Source organism: Trachinotus anak, unplaced genomic scaffold, assembly GCF_046630095.1.
Source record: "Trachinotus anak isolate AG129_WGS33_773 ecotype Australia unplaced genomic scaffold, CSIRO_AGI_Tana_v1 ptg000031l, whole genome shotgun sequence".
Classification (NCBI taxonomy): Eukaryota; Metazoa; Chordata; class Actinopteri; order Carangiformes; family Carangidae; genus Trachinotus; species Trachinotus anak.
In genome coordinates, this window is record NW_027273882.1 from 7,805,685 (window position 1) to 7,821,789 (window position 16,105).

The 16,105-nt window shown below is 40.8% G+C and overlaps 3 protein-coding genes across 6 annotated transcripts in view; 2 read left to right on the top strand and 1 right to left on the bottom strand.

The window, feature by feature from the left end:
- Positions 1-1,208: 1,208 nt before the first annotated feature.
- naa20 (N-alpha-acetyltransferase 20, NatB catalytic subunit) lies at positions 1,209-4,887 on the top strand. The gene is made up of 6 exons (XM_071467553.1): positions 1,209-1,342; positions 1,978-2,002; positions 2,253-2,343; positions 3,207-3,342; positions 3,595-3,740; positions 4,472-4,887. Exons 1-6 carry the CDS (start codon positions 1,290-1,292, stop codon positions 4,555-4,557), a joined length of 537 nt encoding a protein of 178 aa, XP_071323654.1. The 5' UTR covers positions 1,209-1,289; the 3' UTR covers positions 4,558-4,887.
- Positions 4,816-12,858, bottom strand: crnkl1 (crooked neck pre-mRNA splicing factor 1). Its single transcript, XM_071467552.1, has 14 exons — positions 12,674-12,858; positions 11,730-11,882; positions 11,423-11,514; positions 10,949-11,107; positions 10,272-10,438; positions 9,593-9,771; positions 9,303-9,473; positions 8,508-8,699; positions 8,266-8,325; positions 8,047-8,127; positions 7,677-7,916; positions 6,721-6,822; positions 6,353-6,601; positions 4,816-5,359 (listed from the first exon to the last, which is right to left on the bottom strand). Exons 1-14 carry the CDS (start codon positions 12,719-12,721, stop codon positions 4,979-4,981), a joined length of 2,274 nt encoding a protein of 757 aa, XP_071323653.1. The 5' UTR covers positions 12,722-12,858; the 3' UTR covers positions 4,816-4,978.
- A 13-nt stretch (positions 12,859-12,871) lies between these two features.
- The window catches only part of cfap61 (cilia and flagella associated protein 61), a 36,209-nt gene continuing 32,975 nt past the window's right edge, over positions 12,872-16,105 (top strand). For 3 of the 4 annotated variants that reach the window (XM_071467548.1, XM_071467549.1, XM_071467550.1), the window contains exons 1-6: positions 12,872-13,033; positions 13,106-13,251; positions 13,861-14,011; positions 14,207-14,283; positions 15,340-15,407; positions 15,483-15,603. In XM_071467548.1, the coding sequence (XP_071323649.1) occupies positions 13,109-13,251; positions 13,861-14,011; positions 14,207-14,283; positions 15,340-15,407; positions 15,483-15,603 (560 nt within the window). In that variant the 5' untranslated portion in view covers positions 12,872-13,033; positions 13,106-13,108. Of the gene's footprint in view, positions 13,034-13,105; positions 13,252-13,860; positions 14,012-14,206; positions 14,284-14,308; positions 15,018-15,339; positions 15,408-15,482; positions 15,604-16,105 lie in introns of those variants that run through there. The other variant, XM_071467551.1, reaches the window with a different exon arrangement.

Consider the following 16,105-nt stretch of genomic DNA (forward strand, 5'->3'; position numbering starts at 1 on the left):
GAAATTTCAATCACCTCCACCTCCAGGCAGAAGTCCCAGAAAACCAATGTCTCAAGAACCAAACATTTGACAAATTAAACATTTGAGTCAGAGAATCACAAAAGTGATTACAGTTCATCCTGATGGGTCTTGAATGTGTGTAGCAAATGTCACATCAATCCATCCAACACTCGTGGTGTTGTGTTCAGTGAAAAGTCCGAGGATCGCCCAAACACCAGGACTCGTTATCTGGGAACCACAAATGTCTACAGAGAATTTCATGGCAACCATCTGATGTAGCTGTTGAGTCACTGAGTTGATAAGTTGCAAATCTGAAAGTTCACATGATCGTCCATTGAATAGGATGTGTCCTTTTTTTCTAGTGAATTAATTCTTTATTTAAGTGGTCACAACTAGCAGACATTAAACATACAAAACTAGAAGGGCACTCGAAGACCACAGACCTTTAGCAAGGCCACACACACCAGACCTCAGAGAAAAAAAAATCTAATTTACAGTAAAATATCTGCATGTTCTCCAAAATGAAATGGCTTCTTCTCTGGCCCATGAACCATCATTCCACCAAGTTCGGTGTAAATCGGTTCAGTGCCTTTGGCGTAATCCTGCTGAACGTACACGGGTGAAAACACAACCTCCTTAGTGGAGGCAACTAGAGGCTGCTTTTATTTACGGGACCATATGTCCAAAGGTTGGGAAACACTGCCATACAGAAACATAAGACGTTTTTTTTTAGCATCTTTCATCTCATTTACTGTAAATTATGTCAACTTTAAATGACGGTCTACCATTTTACAAAGCATGCCATCAATTTTTAGACTGAAACTCTATATTCAGTTGCAGCCTCTGGTTTCAGTTAATTTCATAAATAAATCACAGTGGTCATTTGTTTAAAAACTAAAAATATTTTAAACACAGTCGTCACTATGTGCAGAACTTACTCTGTTTTCCACCTGCTGCCGGGCTGTGAGTCACTCTCTGTGCTGGTGTTGTTCATTATTTCAACAGCAGATGGTCAAAGTCCTTTAATTATAAAATAAAGTCAAATTATAACAAAATGCACGTATGATATGATATAACAAATATTTAGTTCACTAGAAAAAAATAACTGTGCTTTGTAGAAAAGCAAAAAACACAGGCCATAAAAATATAAATATCCTGCACATCTCTGCACATGCAGCACGCCCCCCTCCCCCCCAGCAGGGGGCGCTGCTCTTTTTCTTTTTGCCTTTTAAACTAAGCCGAGGTCTCGTTGGTCCTGTGAGGTGAAAGGACACAGAGCAGCAGCCGAGATGACAACATTGCGACCGTTTACCTGCGACGATTTGTTTAAATTCAACAATATGTGAGTGGAGTCTGGTCAGTTCTCCGACTTAAGATGTATTGAGCGTAATTACCCAGATGTGTGGTGTTGTGTGGCAGGGGCGACCTCGCAGCCGGGGCTGCTGTGCGCAGCTGCGTTAGCAGGCTGGACCGTGTGACCACACACCGACTGCCGGGCTCGTTGTCTGCTGATGGAAAGACCCGCTGTGAAACTCCATACAAAAAACATGTGATTTAGCGATTTTGTATTATTGGCGAAAATAAACACCTTTAAGTACACGATTTAAAACGGATGTGAATCGCAGTGATTTATGTAAAAAAAATCGGCATAAATATAATCTGTCAAAAAGCTGTTGTTTCCGTTAAAGTTCGTCACTGTTGCCTCGCTAGTCGGCTAGCAGCGGGCTGGATCAGCTGTTTGTGGGTCATTTCATAGGAAATGAATGGGCTCTGGTCGGGCACAGATAACCCGAATTTACCGGTAATCCCTAACGAATGTAAATGAAGTTATGTCACCTATTTAAGATTCATCCTCATAGGTAGCATTAACATTAAACGAAAAAAAATACAATTATTGGATTGAGTTTGGTGTGTTTATCTATTATTACTATTATCGTACATGTCCAGACTAATGTTTGTCTCCTGTCTGTCCAACAGTAACCTGGATCCTCTGACAGAAACCGTATCCTTCCTCTTCACGTGAATGTCACCTGGACTCATTAACTTTGTTTGTCGGTACAAATGTGTGTTGTTGTCATGTTTAAATCAAACACACATTTCACACGGGTTATGATTATTTCAGATAATGACATGTGATCTGTCCTCTCACTTCCGGGAGAGTAGGTCCACTTCGCTGAAGCTAATCCAGTCTACACTAAAGTCCACCTTCATGCAGCTTGTCATGCTCAGTTTCTTTAACCTTTGACCCTCAGTATGGGATCCCGTTTTACCTCCAGTACCTGGCTCACTGGCCAGAGTACTTCATCGTTGCAGAGGCTCCTGGTGGTGAACTGATGGGCTACAGTGAGTCCCTCTGCTCCCTCAGGGTTTATACTCAATAAGATCAGTTTGTAAAAACACAGTTCCACTCTTTTTATAAAGTGTTTTAAAACCATGACTATCCCTGCTTTTTAAAAACAATATGGTTTAAACTACATGTAGTTTTTTGCATAAGTTTGAGTCAAATTTGTTAATTTTTGAAGTGAAAAGAAATAGATCCAAACCCTGCAGCAAACATATGGACACCATAAACAAGACCAAGACTACACATGATTTAACAATGAATTAGTATAGTAACAAGAATAAAATGGATCTAAACGGAGGAACAACGCAGCATTAACCTTGTATTTCTGACATTTCTCCGTCGATGTGGTGGCACTTTAACCATCTCAGTGAAAACACTCCGTCCTCCAGACAATCAGTTAAACACTTTTAAACATTTCATGTACATAAATACATCATTCCCAAAGACATTTAAACGTGTAATAATCAAATTAATAAGGCTGAATTCCATTTAGCTGCTTCAGTGTCAGAGTTTTAGTGTAGCACAGGTGTAATGGATAATACTAAGGATGGCTAATGGTGTTAGCAGGCTAACACCTGTGCCTTTTCTGCTATGACGAGTCAAACTAGCTGCTGTGAAAAAGGCCTCCTGTATTTTGTGTTTTACATTCAACAACCTGGCCCTTGAAATAGATTAATTGCTATTAAAATCTTGTAATAATTGCAGATTAAATGCTCCATTAACACTTATTAAAACTAACTGAACCCAGGATTTCAAATTAAAAGTATGCTGTGCTTCGTTAATGAATCGTGTATCACTGCTGTGGTAATAAAATAGACCCTCTGTAACTCTTGCTTGACGCGGATTGATTGTTGTCTTGCAGTCATGGGGAAGGCGGAGGGATCTGTGGCCCGTGAGGAGTGGCACGGCCACGTCACCGCTCTCTCCGTGGCTCCAGAGTTCAGAAGACTGGGACTGGCAGCTAAACTCATGGAGATGCTGGAGGAGATCTCAGAGAGGTTTGTGGATGAATATGTTTTATCATCAGCTCATATTGAGACAAGAAAGAAAAATCTCATGTAATTTTATTCCTAATGTCAGAATTTTCTCCTCTAGCTGTAATGAAGTTGTTTTTTATTTGACCTCTCACTTGCTTCTGCTGTTTGAATGTTAGTTGATCATGTCACATATGACCCTCACTCCCTTGTTCCCCTGGTGTCTCCTCGTCATGGAGGTTTTCCTGTGACTGTTAACGTGGTGTTGTCCTGCAGGAAAGGTGGCTTCTTTGTGGATCTCTTTGTGCGAGTCTCCAACCAGGTGGCAGTGAACATGTACAAACGTCTGGGCTACAGCGTCTACAGGACGGTGATAGAGTATTACTCAGCCAGCAACGGAGAGCCTGACGAAGACGCTTATGGTGAGATGAGTCATAAAATCTGATGTGTTCTAGTCGATTTGTGACTGTTGAGACAGCTTCAACATCCTGAGACTGAACCGCTGCAGCTTCAGTCTTCTGTTTTGAAGTCAGCTGCTGCTTGGACTCAGGACAACACATCACAGCTTTTGACTGTACAGTTGTATAATAAGGTTTTTTTGTCCTGTCTGCTCCGCTGCTGCTCATCTGTCTCCATCCCCAGTAAAAATGGATGTGAAAGGAATTTTATTAATTTATTGTTCTGTTGATTTACACCACTCTCCCACAATGCACTGCACAAAGCTCACAGCTGGAGAAAAAACTACCTGTGGATGGTGGTAAAACAGCTTCAGGAGCAGTATCAGTATTATCAGTATATTTGCTGTGTATTTATAAAGCTGTTTGGTTGTGACAGGACATAACCAGGACATTGTTTCTATTGCTGTGGAGTTCTGTTTTTTTTTTTTTTTTAATGTATAAAACTTTGAGCATCACAAACCAAATTCTGTTCACCTCCATCGTACTGTAGATGGAGGCGGATGATATTTTGGTTGGAGTTACCCTTTAATGACATTTTATTGTGTCGTAAACAAAGTCTCTGCGCTGCCTGTGTCCCTGTGATCCAACAGGTTGAATTTAGAGTGAAATCTGTTGTTTGGCTTTATCACACACAGCCTGTTGTTCACACAGAGCTGCAGAAGAAAAATGATGGATTTTATGTTTTCTTTTTGCAGATATGAGGAAAGCTCTGTCCAGAGACACAGAGAAGAAGTCCATCATCCCGCTGCCACATCCTGTCAGACCAGAGGACATTGAATAACAGTAGACGGTGGCTCTCTGACGCTCTGCTCACTGTACCCTGATGGTCAGATGTGGAATGTGTGTGATAATTACTGGACCTGCTCAGTCACTCTGTACATAATAAAACTGCCACAGACACTGTTTCCTCAGTGTTTAAAGCCTCACAGCCAGAGAGCCACTGCTTGTACAGATCTTCATTTTCTAAATCATTAATTCCCAGTTCAGCTTCATTTCGTGTAAATTCTAAATTTGCTTAAGAAACAACACAAAGAGCCGGTTTGAGTTGATGTGTATGTGTAATAGCACAGTTGCAAAGAAAACATGGTCATACAATAAAGCCTGATCGTGAGCCGGTTTTCTTGTTTTTCTTTAAAAAAAAATGAAAGAGTAGAAAAATTAATCCAGGACGTTCGGCCCCCTCGTGTCCCTGAGAGGAGAACCTAATCATCTTCATCTTCTTCACTGCGCCTGCTCTCTTTCTCCTTTTTCTCTCCACCATCATCATCATCCTCATTCTCACTCTCGCTGCTGCCGCTGCTGCTGCTGTTGTCGTCATCTCGGTCATCGTACGTTTTCTCCTGTTCTGTTTCAGTCTCAGTGTTTCTGTCAGAGTCGTTCTGGTTTTCAGGAGGAGCTGCAGGTTGGTCAGAGGACGACGGCTCCGTCTCTTCAGCCTCTGGACCTTTTTCTGGATCCTTCTGCGTGTCATCCGCCTGCTGCCTCTTCCACATCTTGGCCATAGCCAGCAGCTTGAGGTTGGGTTGGTTGGCGGCGTCCTCGGGGAAGATGTAGTCGTAGTACTCCTCCCAGCCTGCATCCGACTGTGGGAATCAGGGAGGGAGATCATGATTAACACCCACGACTGGCTGCAGCTGATCATTATTGTTATCCACTCATCTGTGGCTTTTCTTTATTAATTATTCAGTTTGTCTATAAACTGTAAAAACAGTCCAAAGATGTTTAGTTCACAGTGATATGATCGCAAAAACTGGAGCCAGAGAATTATTTAAATATTTTACTTTTTTTACTGAAAAATAACTTAAAATCAATTATAAAGCTTGTGCTGAGTTTAATATTAACTCAATTGGAAATTTGATGCAGTTTCTAAAATGAATTTTCCTCATTTGCATGACCATGAGTGCTGAATCATTTTCATTCATTCAATACAATTAATTTCTACAGAGTCATTGATTTGATAGAGGTCAGTTAAAGGCAGTACAGATTTGCTGATTGTCTTTTAGATTCAAGTTCAAATTTCCCCAGTTTCAAAGTTATTTTAATCAATAGACCTTAAACTTGTTAATTGATGATGAATTTGGATTAGAATATAACCTTCATGCAAACAGAAAATCCACTAAAAATGGTTTAAAGCATTTTGAAATCACGGTGTTAATTTAGCTTAAAAACAATCAACGATCTGTATTAAATCAGTGAAACTACAACTAATTGTTATAATTATCAGATATTTTTCAACTGAAAAGCAGAAAGTTTCTGGAAGCATGAGCCAGAGAATGTTTGACTTTTTTGCTTGATGAACAACAAATTATCAGAATTGCGGTTGATCAATAGTCTATATCAATAAAAAGATGAATTATATTAGCACTGATTGGACACAACTCGTTATGTATTCCATAGGTTTTATAACTACATCTTTTCAGAGCTGAATCTTGAAAGACTTGAGCTCAAACAAAAATAAGGAAAATAAAAATCCTTACTGCCACAGGTACAGAACCAGAACCACATGATGCTCTATTTACTATATTCAATATGACATCACACTGACACCGGTTTGCTGGGTGACGTGCAGTTCTTACCCCGTCCTCGGCCGTCAGCTTCCTCCTCTTCTTCACCTTCTCTGGCAGCAGCTTCCTGACTCTCTCCATGGTGCTGTCGGAGCCAAACTCCTTCTCAAAGTCCTTCCAGGATTCGAGCAGCATCAGCCGCTCCTCCTTCTCCTCGCAGCTCCTCATGCCCTTGTTGGCCTCCTCGTAGATCTGCCGGCACTTCTGCAGCCTGTCGGGGCTGTCGATCGACAGCTCGAACTTGGCGTAGCTGATCCAAACCTGCAGCAGAAGAAGAGGTCAGAGGTCAGGTGGTGTCAGGTTGGGGCTCCTCACGCTGGTTTAACCCTGGTGTAAATGTCATGATAATTCCTCGTGTTGAGCTGGACTGTAGTTCTCACCTTAACGTGCTGAGTGCGCTGCAGCAACCGTTTGTAAAGGTTCCGTGTGTTTCCATACTCCTCCTGCTCGATCTCGAAGTCGATGTAGGACTTCCACAGAACCTGAAACAGTGACAGACACAGAAGCTTTGAAATGAAAACAAATGAAAGAAAACTTTTAATGTTTGTAATGTTACCTTCTACCTTTGTGAGAGTGATCCTGCCAGTCTGGAAAAAGTTACGGACCCTCATCACTTAAATGTGCTTCAGTCATGAAGTGAAGACACAGAGGGTAAAACCTGTCAGATGTCTCATGTTTTAATGTTCTGATATGAAGCATCCAGACCCTCAAGTCATCACTTCCACTCAGTGTTCCCAGAATCAGAACCAGTCGAGGTGAAGCAGCTTCAAGTTTCTCTACTCACCTGTGAACAAGCTTCCTGAACACCTGAGATCCATGGACACTCTGGGCTATGAACTTCACCTTTTTTTAATTTTCAAAATTTTAAGAATTTCAAAATTTGAAAATGGTGCCCTCGGTTTTTTACCTGACTTTATGCAATCTTCATATGATTTCTTGAAATATTTATATTTATTCGTATTTGTTTTAAATGCTAATTTAACGTCATCTTAATGTTCCATCTCTGATGTATTTCCGCGCCTATGTGAAGCACTTTGAGCTACCTTGTGTCTGAATAGTGCCGCAGAAATAAACTTGACTTGAACTTGTCTATCTTCTACTTTACTCTGTGATTTTGTAAACATCCAAATGTCTTTGTATAAAATGAATCGGTCTGATTTCATGCCGACTGTTGCTGTGTCACCCTCTCGCTCTCTTGCCGTCCATCTTGAGTCTCAACATTAACATAAGAAACAATTCAACTTTTTCACACTTATAGTCACATGTTTCACCAGAGTAACTGTTTACCACCATGTTTTCTAAAGAACTGATTAAATGAACTGAAGTGTATCCATACCTCTGGCATGTCCAGTCGTGGTTGTCCGATGGCGAGCTCGAAGATGGCGCGGGCTCTTTCCATGTCTCCCAGAATCGTCTCCAGTTCTGCAAACTTGATCCAGGTGGTGCAGTTCTCCGGAGTGAACTCCAGGTATTTCTCATACAGCTTCCTGCAGCGGTCAAACTCTCGCAGCTGCAGCTCCAGCTCGATGTAGCCCTTCAGCAGTTTGTTCTTGGGGCATTTGCCGATCGCTGTGCCCTGAGGAGAGGAATCATGGTGAGCGCAAGTGGACCGAGTCCGTCCGGATATTATTTCCAACTTAATGATTTTTTTTATCCTGGTCTCTATGTTGATCTAAATGACAACAGTATCTTCTGTTGACTCTTACCATGACCTTCCTGGCTCCTTGCAGGTTCTTCTGTCGGATCTCAAACTGAGCGTAGAGCAGCCAAATCTTGGCAAATGTGAACTGAAACATAAACATGATATAAGATTAGAACAGTTGTAGCAACAGCATCAAACCTCTTGCTGTGATGTCAACTACATCCGCCTTCTGCTTTAGTATTATAACATATTAATTATAAGGCAGAGTAAAAATCTAAATTACCTTTTTATGAGGGATGAGATCCAGACAGGCCTGATACACCAGTCTCGTTCTCTCAGGATCCTGATGAAGAAAAATCAAAATATTTGTAATTATTCATACAACTCACATTAAACTGCTTTTATTTCCTGTTTTGTTAAGTTATATAAATGTTGGTAGTAACATCAGTGTCAGAATTCCTTCCTCCTCAGTGTCTTGAGTTGAAATGAAGGGTGATGATGATGATGATGAGTGTGTGAACCCACCTTGACCTCCAGCTCTTCGTACAGACCGTAGTTGATCCACAGGTAGATGTATCGTCTCCAGTGTCTCTTCTCCTGGATGGGGGGGATGTTGGCGATGGCTCTCTCGTACACCTCCCTCACTGTGTCGGGGTCGGCGTCACTCTCCACCAGGCGCAGGTAATCAAACCAAGCGTCGTAGTTGTGTGGGTTTGCCTGGATACAAACAGAAAAATGTCAGTCACAAGGACAGGAAGTCATTTTTAGTTTTAGCTGGAAACATAAAATATATTCAATATATAATTCTGATAAATATTAAATAAGGCTCTGTAATGTTTAGCAGCATTGCTTATCGTTCGGCTTTGATTGATTTATGGACACACTTTGTTGCTCTTACCTTGGTTATGGGACCTGGTTACGACTTATAGGTGATGTGAATATTATTGAATAACATTGTTTAAGCACAATGCTGCAAACAAGAATGTCAAAGCTGACGCATACAGAGTTCTGGTTAAATGTTTAACTAAATAAAGATAAATATATTTCATGAGTAAATCAGAGGTGAATAACAGTAAATAAAGAAATGTCTAATTTAAAGAGTGGATGTCTTTATTTTGAAAATAATAGCATTTTCTTTTGTTGCTTTCAAGGTCATCAAACTAATTAACTCTACTAACTGCTCCAAGTGGAGGTGGACTGAGAATGAACAGAAGAAAAGTAAAGTAACTTGTCCTGTGTGTTCTCTAAAGGAAACCAAGCCGTTTTCAAGTCTGGCCGGGAGCCGAACAAAATCTTGTTGAACTTAATAACTGTTAATACCTTGACTTCCTCCTCGTACTGGAACCTTCGTTTGCTGACGATAACGTCCTCGATTCCCCTCCGGTCTCCAAACTTCTTCTCGAACATGGTGTAGTTCTTGAAAAGCTCCTGCGCCTGGTGTTTCGGGATTCTGTCCAAGGCATACTTATAAATCACCCGCACGCGTTCAAACTGTAAGAAAAGGGACAATCAGTCAACAAGCTTTCTTCCTACAAAAGACAACTCACTTCAGTCTTAGGACAAGAACAACAATATGTTCAATGTCTTTTTTCATGCCAAGTTGAACAAACCTCTTTCTGTGTCTCTTCAAACCTGGCGAAGGCCACAAAGAGGTTTTCGTCCACATGTTCCTCTCCGAAGAACTCCACCGCCCTCTCGTACACCTTCCTGCTGTGAGCTATGTAACCGTGCTTCTCTTCAAAACGAGCATACTTGATCCAGTTCTTCACTTCGGGATGAACGATGACGAGTGCAGCAGAGTTAAGGAGTTTTCAGACGACAAACAAATATTCATCCCAGTCTTATGAAAACTAGCAGCAGTTCCCATGAGACAGAGGTGAATCCATTGTGTATTTCTACTCAGTCAAACTGAACCATTCTGATTTCTGTCTGCTCAGCAGTTTGTTTTACACACTGTGTACTCTTTGTTGAAATAAAAATTGGTGGAACTTATGGGACTAGGTAAAGTAACAGAATATCACTGATTCCTGATTTCTAAAAGGTTGTTTTGACATTTTAAATGTATTATCTTGTGAAATACATTTCAGTGAAAACATTGTTTTAATCTTTTTTTTAATCTTCATTTTTTGACTGACTTCACTACAGCCCTTGTTACTGCAGACTTCCTCTGCTGGCCTGTCTGCAAACATGCCGATAAAACTAAATCCTTGCCGTGAGATCCTGTATATTGGTAAAAGTTGCTCTTTTCAGAGGATGAACCCTCTGACCACAACACCAACAAAAGGATATATCGCTCATAAATGGTGCGAGCTTTGTCCACCTCCTTGTAGCGCAGCTCAAAGTTGATGTAGGAGTGCCAGGCCTGTTCGTCAGGTTCCCACTCCATCCAGCGCTCAAACACCTGCCTGCAGCCGGCGACGTTCCCCAGCATCTCCTCCATGTAGGTGTACTTGTACCTGTGGGAGGGACAAATAATCAGATATTAAAAAGCAGAAGGAACCAAAGATATTTGGACAACCATGTAAGTAGGCCACACACACACATACCAAAGATTCTCCATCTACTGTGTTATAGCCATATACATGTGTAAAGCTTTTCAAAGTTTCAAACAATCATTCTAATACATCCAAACATTCCTTCCTTCTGTATTTTCTAATGTAAGCAGCTGATCACCTGTTTCCTAGCAACACAATCCAATTAAAAAATAATCAACAGTTTGGTAATACTTTAATAAATGTACCAATAAAATATAAGTAATAGGGTTAGAGTAACATCAACTCAGTGCAGCACTCACAAACATAACTTTATCTTTATCCTACAGAAAGTCAGATATCTGCACTCTGAGAATGAAGCAATAGCCAGGAGGCAATTTTTTTTGCTATTCCTTTAACACATCGGAGAAATGTCGTCATCACTGAAACTGGTGACAAATAGTCTGTCAGCAGGTAATTAAATGTTATTTATACCAGAACTGATTGACTCGTGGGAGAATGGTGATGGCTCTGTCCCAGATGTTGCGGGCGTGGTTCACCTGGCGGCTCTTCATCTCCATCTCGGCGTACTTCAGCCAGAGGGTGATGTTGCGGTGATCGACATCCAGCGCTCGCTCGTAAATGGAGCGAGCCCTGAAACCAGAGGAACCAGTGATGAGGGGAAACAGCTCAGATACAGTAGGACTGATTCTGTTCAAGCAGAACCTCTGTGTAAATGATCCTACGTTTACCCAAATTATCTAAATGGATAGATCAGGTCAGAGTTCTTGATGTTTTATTTTTCATTTTGTTTCAGCATATGAAAGGGTAATCATAACGTAGAACACTGGTAGGAAAAAATGTCACTAGACCAAAACTGACAATGAAATAACTCTGATTTAGAGATGGTTCCTTGACAATATAATGATGTCCTGATATTTTATAAGGCAGTAAATACAAGCACGATACCTCTGGATCTCCTTCAGGCTTTCCTCCCATTGTGCGTATTTTATCCAGTTACTGATGACAGTGCGATTTTTTCTTATGTTGTCCTCAAACCCCTGAAAGACAAGATATACAAGAGTTTCACAAAAAGTTAGTCTGCCTCTGCTCCTCATGTTCGGCTTACTAGAGCTTAATGAAAGTGTTGAACAAGCTTAGGAAGAGCCAGAGGATCTCAAATGTCTGTGTTAAAGATTGTAGACTTGAAAAATGCAACAAATGCAGTAAACGATATATTGATACACCAGACATTTCACTGGTCATAAGCACTCACCTTCCTCTTCCTCAGTTTGTAATCGTTCAGCTCCTCCTCATCAGTGATCTTCTGTTTTGGTGGCGGCGGCAGAAGTTCAAGCTCCCTCTCTTTGGCCTCTCTCAGCAGCTGCTCAGCGGTGATCTGAACCTCTGCAGGAGCTTTATTCTTCACCTGAAACACAAGAAGTCATTTAACATTATGTTGCTCCAGCTCTAAGCGTGATGTCTTTATGTTCCTTCACATTTATGTTCTTAACACTAACTACCATCAAACCTTTGACACTTTCCAAAGTTAAAGTGCATTAATTTTGCTCTTGCCACGGCAAAATGTTATGCTTGTCCAGTTGTAATTTTGTAAAAACAGGTGGGGGGGGGGGGGGGGGGGGGGGGGGGCTATATATCTGTTTGGATGGCTATACAAGACTACAAGCTTCGAAGGAGAGATAGTTCACTTGACAATGAAGTGTAAAGTTGAACTTAATGTTATCTTTGTATTTTCCATGTACATCATTACACAAGTTTAGTAAGCACTATAACTGTGTTTGTATAGGGCTAAGTCAAGAGCACTGACTTCCAGTGAGTCCTCAGAGAAGGAAAAAAAATACCGATATATGGCTCGTTGCACAAAAACATAAATAAGTGGCGCAATAAAGTACAGACAAATAATAATAACGCGCAGGAAACCCAAATAAAGCGCTGCATGATCAGTTAGTAGACAGGAAAGTTGCTAAACTGTTATTGTGGCAAATGGGGTTTCGTCAGGCTAACGTTACCCCACCTGAACAAATACCTTACGGAATGTTCCCGGTCAACTTTACAAATGTGTCAGATTTTAACGTAAAAGCAAGCATGAGCGCTATCCCGAGAAGTTTGCTTCATTGAACTTTACCGCTGTCTGTTAGCATTAGCTTAGCCGAAGTCAACTCATGGCTCATCTCTCCTAATGTGTTTTGGGATTTTTACCTTCGCCACCTTCGGTATCCTCTGTTTGCCTGCCGCGGTGGACGCCATTTTTGCTGGCAGGTTTAACAAAAAAACAAAAATCAGATTACCAAAGCTGTGTAAAATGTTTGTACAACGACAATAACTGGGACAGGCGACGAGACGTTCCTGTCTCACTAAGCGCCGGCCGCCATTACGGTACCCAGAAGGCCTTGCGAGTTGCCGTTGACCTCCGGTGCAGCGTTCCGTTACTATGGTAACAGGGTTTGCTCCCGCTAGCAACCACCGCGATTAAACGTTACGGACAATTTCACCCACAAGCAGCAGAGAGTTAGCCTCTAAATACAACTTTGTAGTTTGTCAGATATAAACCTGCTTAAGGTAAGTAACAGCACTTCTGTGTGTTTCTGTTTAATTTTATTTTTTTGTTGTACTACATTAACGTCACTACAGACGATGAGGACCGTGACCTCAGACAGCGGTCGGGAGGAGGCTGCGGCCGTGAGAAGAAGTGAATCGGCGGATGCTCAGGGGATTGCCGGCCTCATCGGCCCAACAGCTCTGCCGGTGTTTGGAAAAGTGAATGTAATTCAGCTTCTGTAAGAAAAACATTTTCTTTGTTAGCATCCTAAAGTTCAGGCAGAAGTACACTAACTCGTTGACCTGAAAAAGTAACGCTTGGGCTTTGAGGCTCTCTATGAATTATTTTTGAAATTAATTTTGTCTATAAAATGCCATTTTAATATGTATTTAATAGTATTTAAAGCATTGGTTACTTAACTCGGACATATTTAACAATTTAACTGTACATAATGCCTTATTTTTGGGTCCAGCTACACACTTATAGTTGCATTCATTGTACTGGTTTATTGTCATATTATAAAAAGTTGCTCTCACCCATACACCATATTTTCTTATTGTTCATACTTTTGACATTTTCCAGTAAAATTCATTTGTATATATATATATATATATATATATATATATATATATATATATATATATCTACATACAATTTGGTACCATTTGCACTTTCTGGTTAGACTGTATATCCTTGTACTGGTACTTACTCAATGCAATGACAGTAAAGTTTAATTTAATTTAATTTGATTCCATGCAAATACTTATGCTGTATTAATTTAGTTTTAATGTCACATAAACATGATTTTTCTGCTCTTGTGTCTCCTCTGATCTCTTGGACCTCGCAGAGAGAAAGCCAACCTGGCTGTGACCCTGACCAATGAAAAGGATGACATCCTGGCCCACGCTTCTTTCTTCGATTACCCTGTTGGAGATTTGGTAGATCAGGCTCGCTGGGAATCTTTCCTGCAGAAACACTTCAGTCCTGAAAACTGCACAGTGTGTATCATTCACAATATCCTACAATACTGCAAAAAAACTGCAGACAGAGTTATTCTTAAGATCAATACTGTTTGTACATCTGTTTATGTATACTAATAGTTTTTAATTATATGGGATCACGTGGATCTTTGGGTGTATGTGAAGTGACACTTGCACTGGAGGAAAATTGGCTAATTCTTTCCTCCTCTGCAGCCTTTGAACACACTCTTCCTCCACCTTTTTGTGGCACAGCCGGATTTTGCTACAGCAAGTGTAAAGGAGATAATGAGGTATGAAAAGATAAGATCACTTGCTTTCAAATGCTGTCTTATTGTTGTATTCAAATCTGGAATTTTCATTTTCCAAATTTCCTTTGCTTCAGTTCTTGTGTCTCATCTGAAGAATAAGAAATACCTTTATATGTTTTTAGGGACTAAACAGTCAGTGTTATCTTTGTGTTTTAGTGGCGTATGCAAGTTTGTTTATTTAAATATAAATCTTATTATTCATTTATTCACTCATGTATTCATCTCTCAATTCATTCACTTTTGCTTCAAGGAGATTCACGTGTTGGCTGGTTGTGAAATATTTTGCATCACAGTGCTTCTCCTGACTTTTACCAGCAGAGGTCCTCATCGAGCTCTGATTTGAAAAGCTTTGAGTAATTAACCCTTTTTTGATGCAACAGCTTCACTGGTTCATAAAGCTTCACTTTTCCATCAGTCGTAAATAACTGGGCCCTTAAAATAGGGTCTAGGCAAAAATCTACTGCTAGCAACACTTGACCTTGACTAACTGACCTAATAAAAGGAGACAGGAGGGAGACATATATACTAACTGATCAGCCCATTAGAAACAAGGACTCCGCCCCCCCCCCTCAAACCTCCCTGTTGCCACAGCCTTTGGTCTGGTCCATTTTCTTGGGTCCCTGTATTTAAGTGGGCTCCACCCTCAGCCACCTCTTTTGGCCAAACCAGGAAGCAGGACTGACACTGCAGACACCGTAACCCAAAGACAAAGAGAAGTTATTTAATTCCACTTATCCAAACTGATAATGATACAACAATGTGAACGGAATGTCAGGCTCCTCATTTAGAATAATGCAATGTGGTGTTTGCTAAGGTGTTTGCTTGTTAGGAAACTAACAAAGACTGTGGTAATTATGTGGGAGAGTGCAAGAGAACCATGACACTATCAGGGTTCAACTCCTAAATGTCATGAATATTGAAAATAGTTGTGAGAATAAGGTGCTTTGGTTCGTAGCAACCACAGAGAATAGATACATACAGGTGTACGGAGTGTCTGCTAAATTATAATTTCCCTTGTTGTTGTACATTTTTTTCCAGGGCCGTCTTTAATGCCATCGCAGAGCTTGATCACATCTGCCTGCTCAGCCCAAACATCGATGATTTAGGTGAAGAGCTGCTTCATTGTTACTTTTAGGTTTCATTTCGTGAGACTCAGTCTTGTGACTTGTGTGTGTGTCTAGAGCCACCACTGGATGGTGTGTTCGAGCCGCTGCAGCGCCTGACTGACCCGGGGCCACAGTGCATAGCATTAATCTGCCACAGACAGCAGCACTGTCCAAGGCTGCACGTCCGCCCTGCCAGGTGATTCCTCATTATTCCTCCTCATTAACACAGCATCTGGCTACAAAACACACAAACCTGTGTCTAGTGCATATGTAGCTCAGTGAAAAGTAAAAGTGAGGACATGCATGTGTGCAGATGTGAACTGACTAGAATGCCCATATTCAAAAAACAAACATACACGTCGACAGTTTAAAGGTCCCATATTGTATAAAGTTAGATTTCCATGTCACAACAAAGTAGTCACTGTTCTCAGCTATGCCTCAAGCCACCAGGACTCACCATGCAACCTTGAAGGATTTGGTTTCTCTGAGTGTTTACCTGAAATCTGCTGTATTTTTACTGGATCACACAGAGAACAGTGACAAAAAGTGACTTTTTTTGCCGACCTGTTGTTACTAGAGCTCCAGAGAGAAGCCTGAGAAAGGGGATGTAAAACTACATTGAGATGGTTTTTGGTTCTTAAAACCACAAATATATCTTCTGATGGAGATCAACACTTTAACACTGGAAAAGAGTAAAA

Excerpts from the sequence above, each read along its gene's own strand:
- naa20 (XM_071467553.1), top strand. The coding sequence starts at position 1,290 with ATGACAACATTGCGACCGTTTACCTGCGACGATTTGTTTAAATTCAAC. Across the intron at positions 2,003-2,252 it reads TGGATCCTCTGACAGAAACC|TATGGGATCCCGTTTTACCT; the intron begins GTATCCTTCCTC and ends TTTGACCCTCAG. Across the intron at positions 3,343-3,594 it reads CTGGAGGAGATCTCAGAGAG|GAAAGGTGGCTTCTTTGTGG; the intron begins GTTTGTGGATGA and ends GTTGTCCTGCAG.
- crnkl1 (XM_071467552.1), bottom strand. The coding sequence starts at position 12,721 with ATGGCGTCCACCGCGGCAGGCAAACAGAGGATACCGAAGGTGGCGAAG. Across the intron at positions 11,108-11,422 it reads AGCCTGAAGGAGATCCAGAG|GGCTCGCTCCATTTACGAGC; the intron begins GTATCGTGCTTG and ends CTCTGGTTTCAG. Across the intron at positions 8,128-8,265 it reads ATCTCATCCCTCATAAAAAG|TTCACATTTGCCAAGATTTG; the intron begins GTAATTTAGATT and ends TTTATGTTTCAG.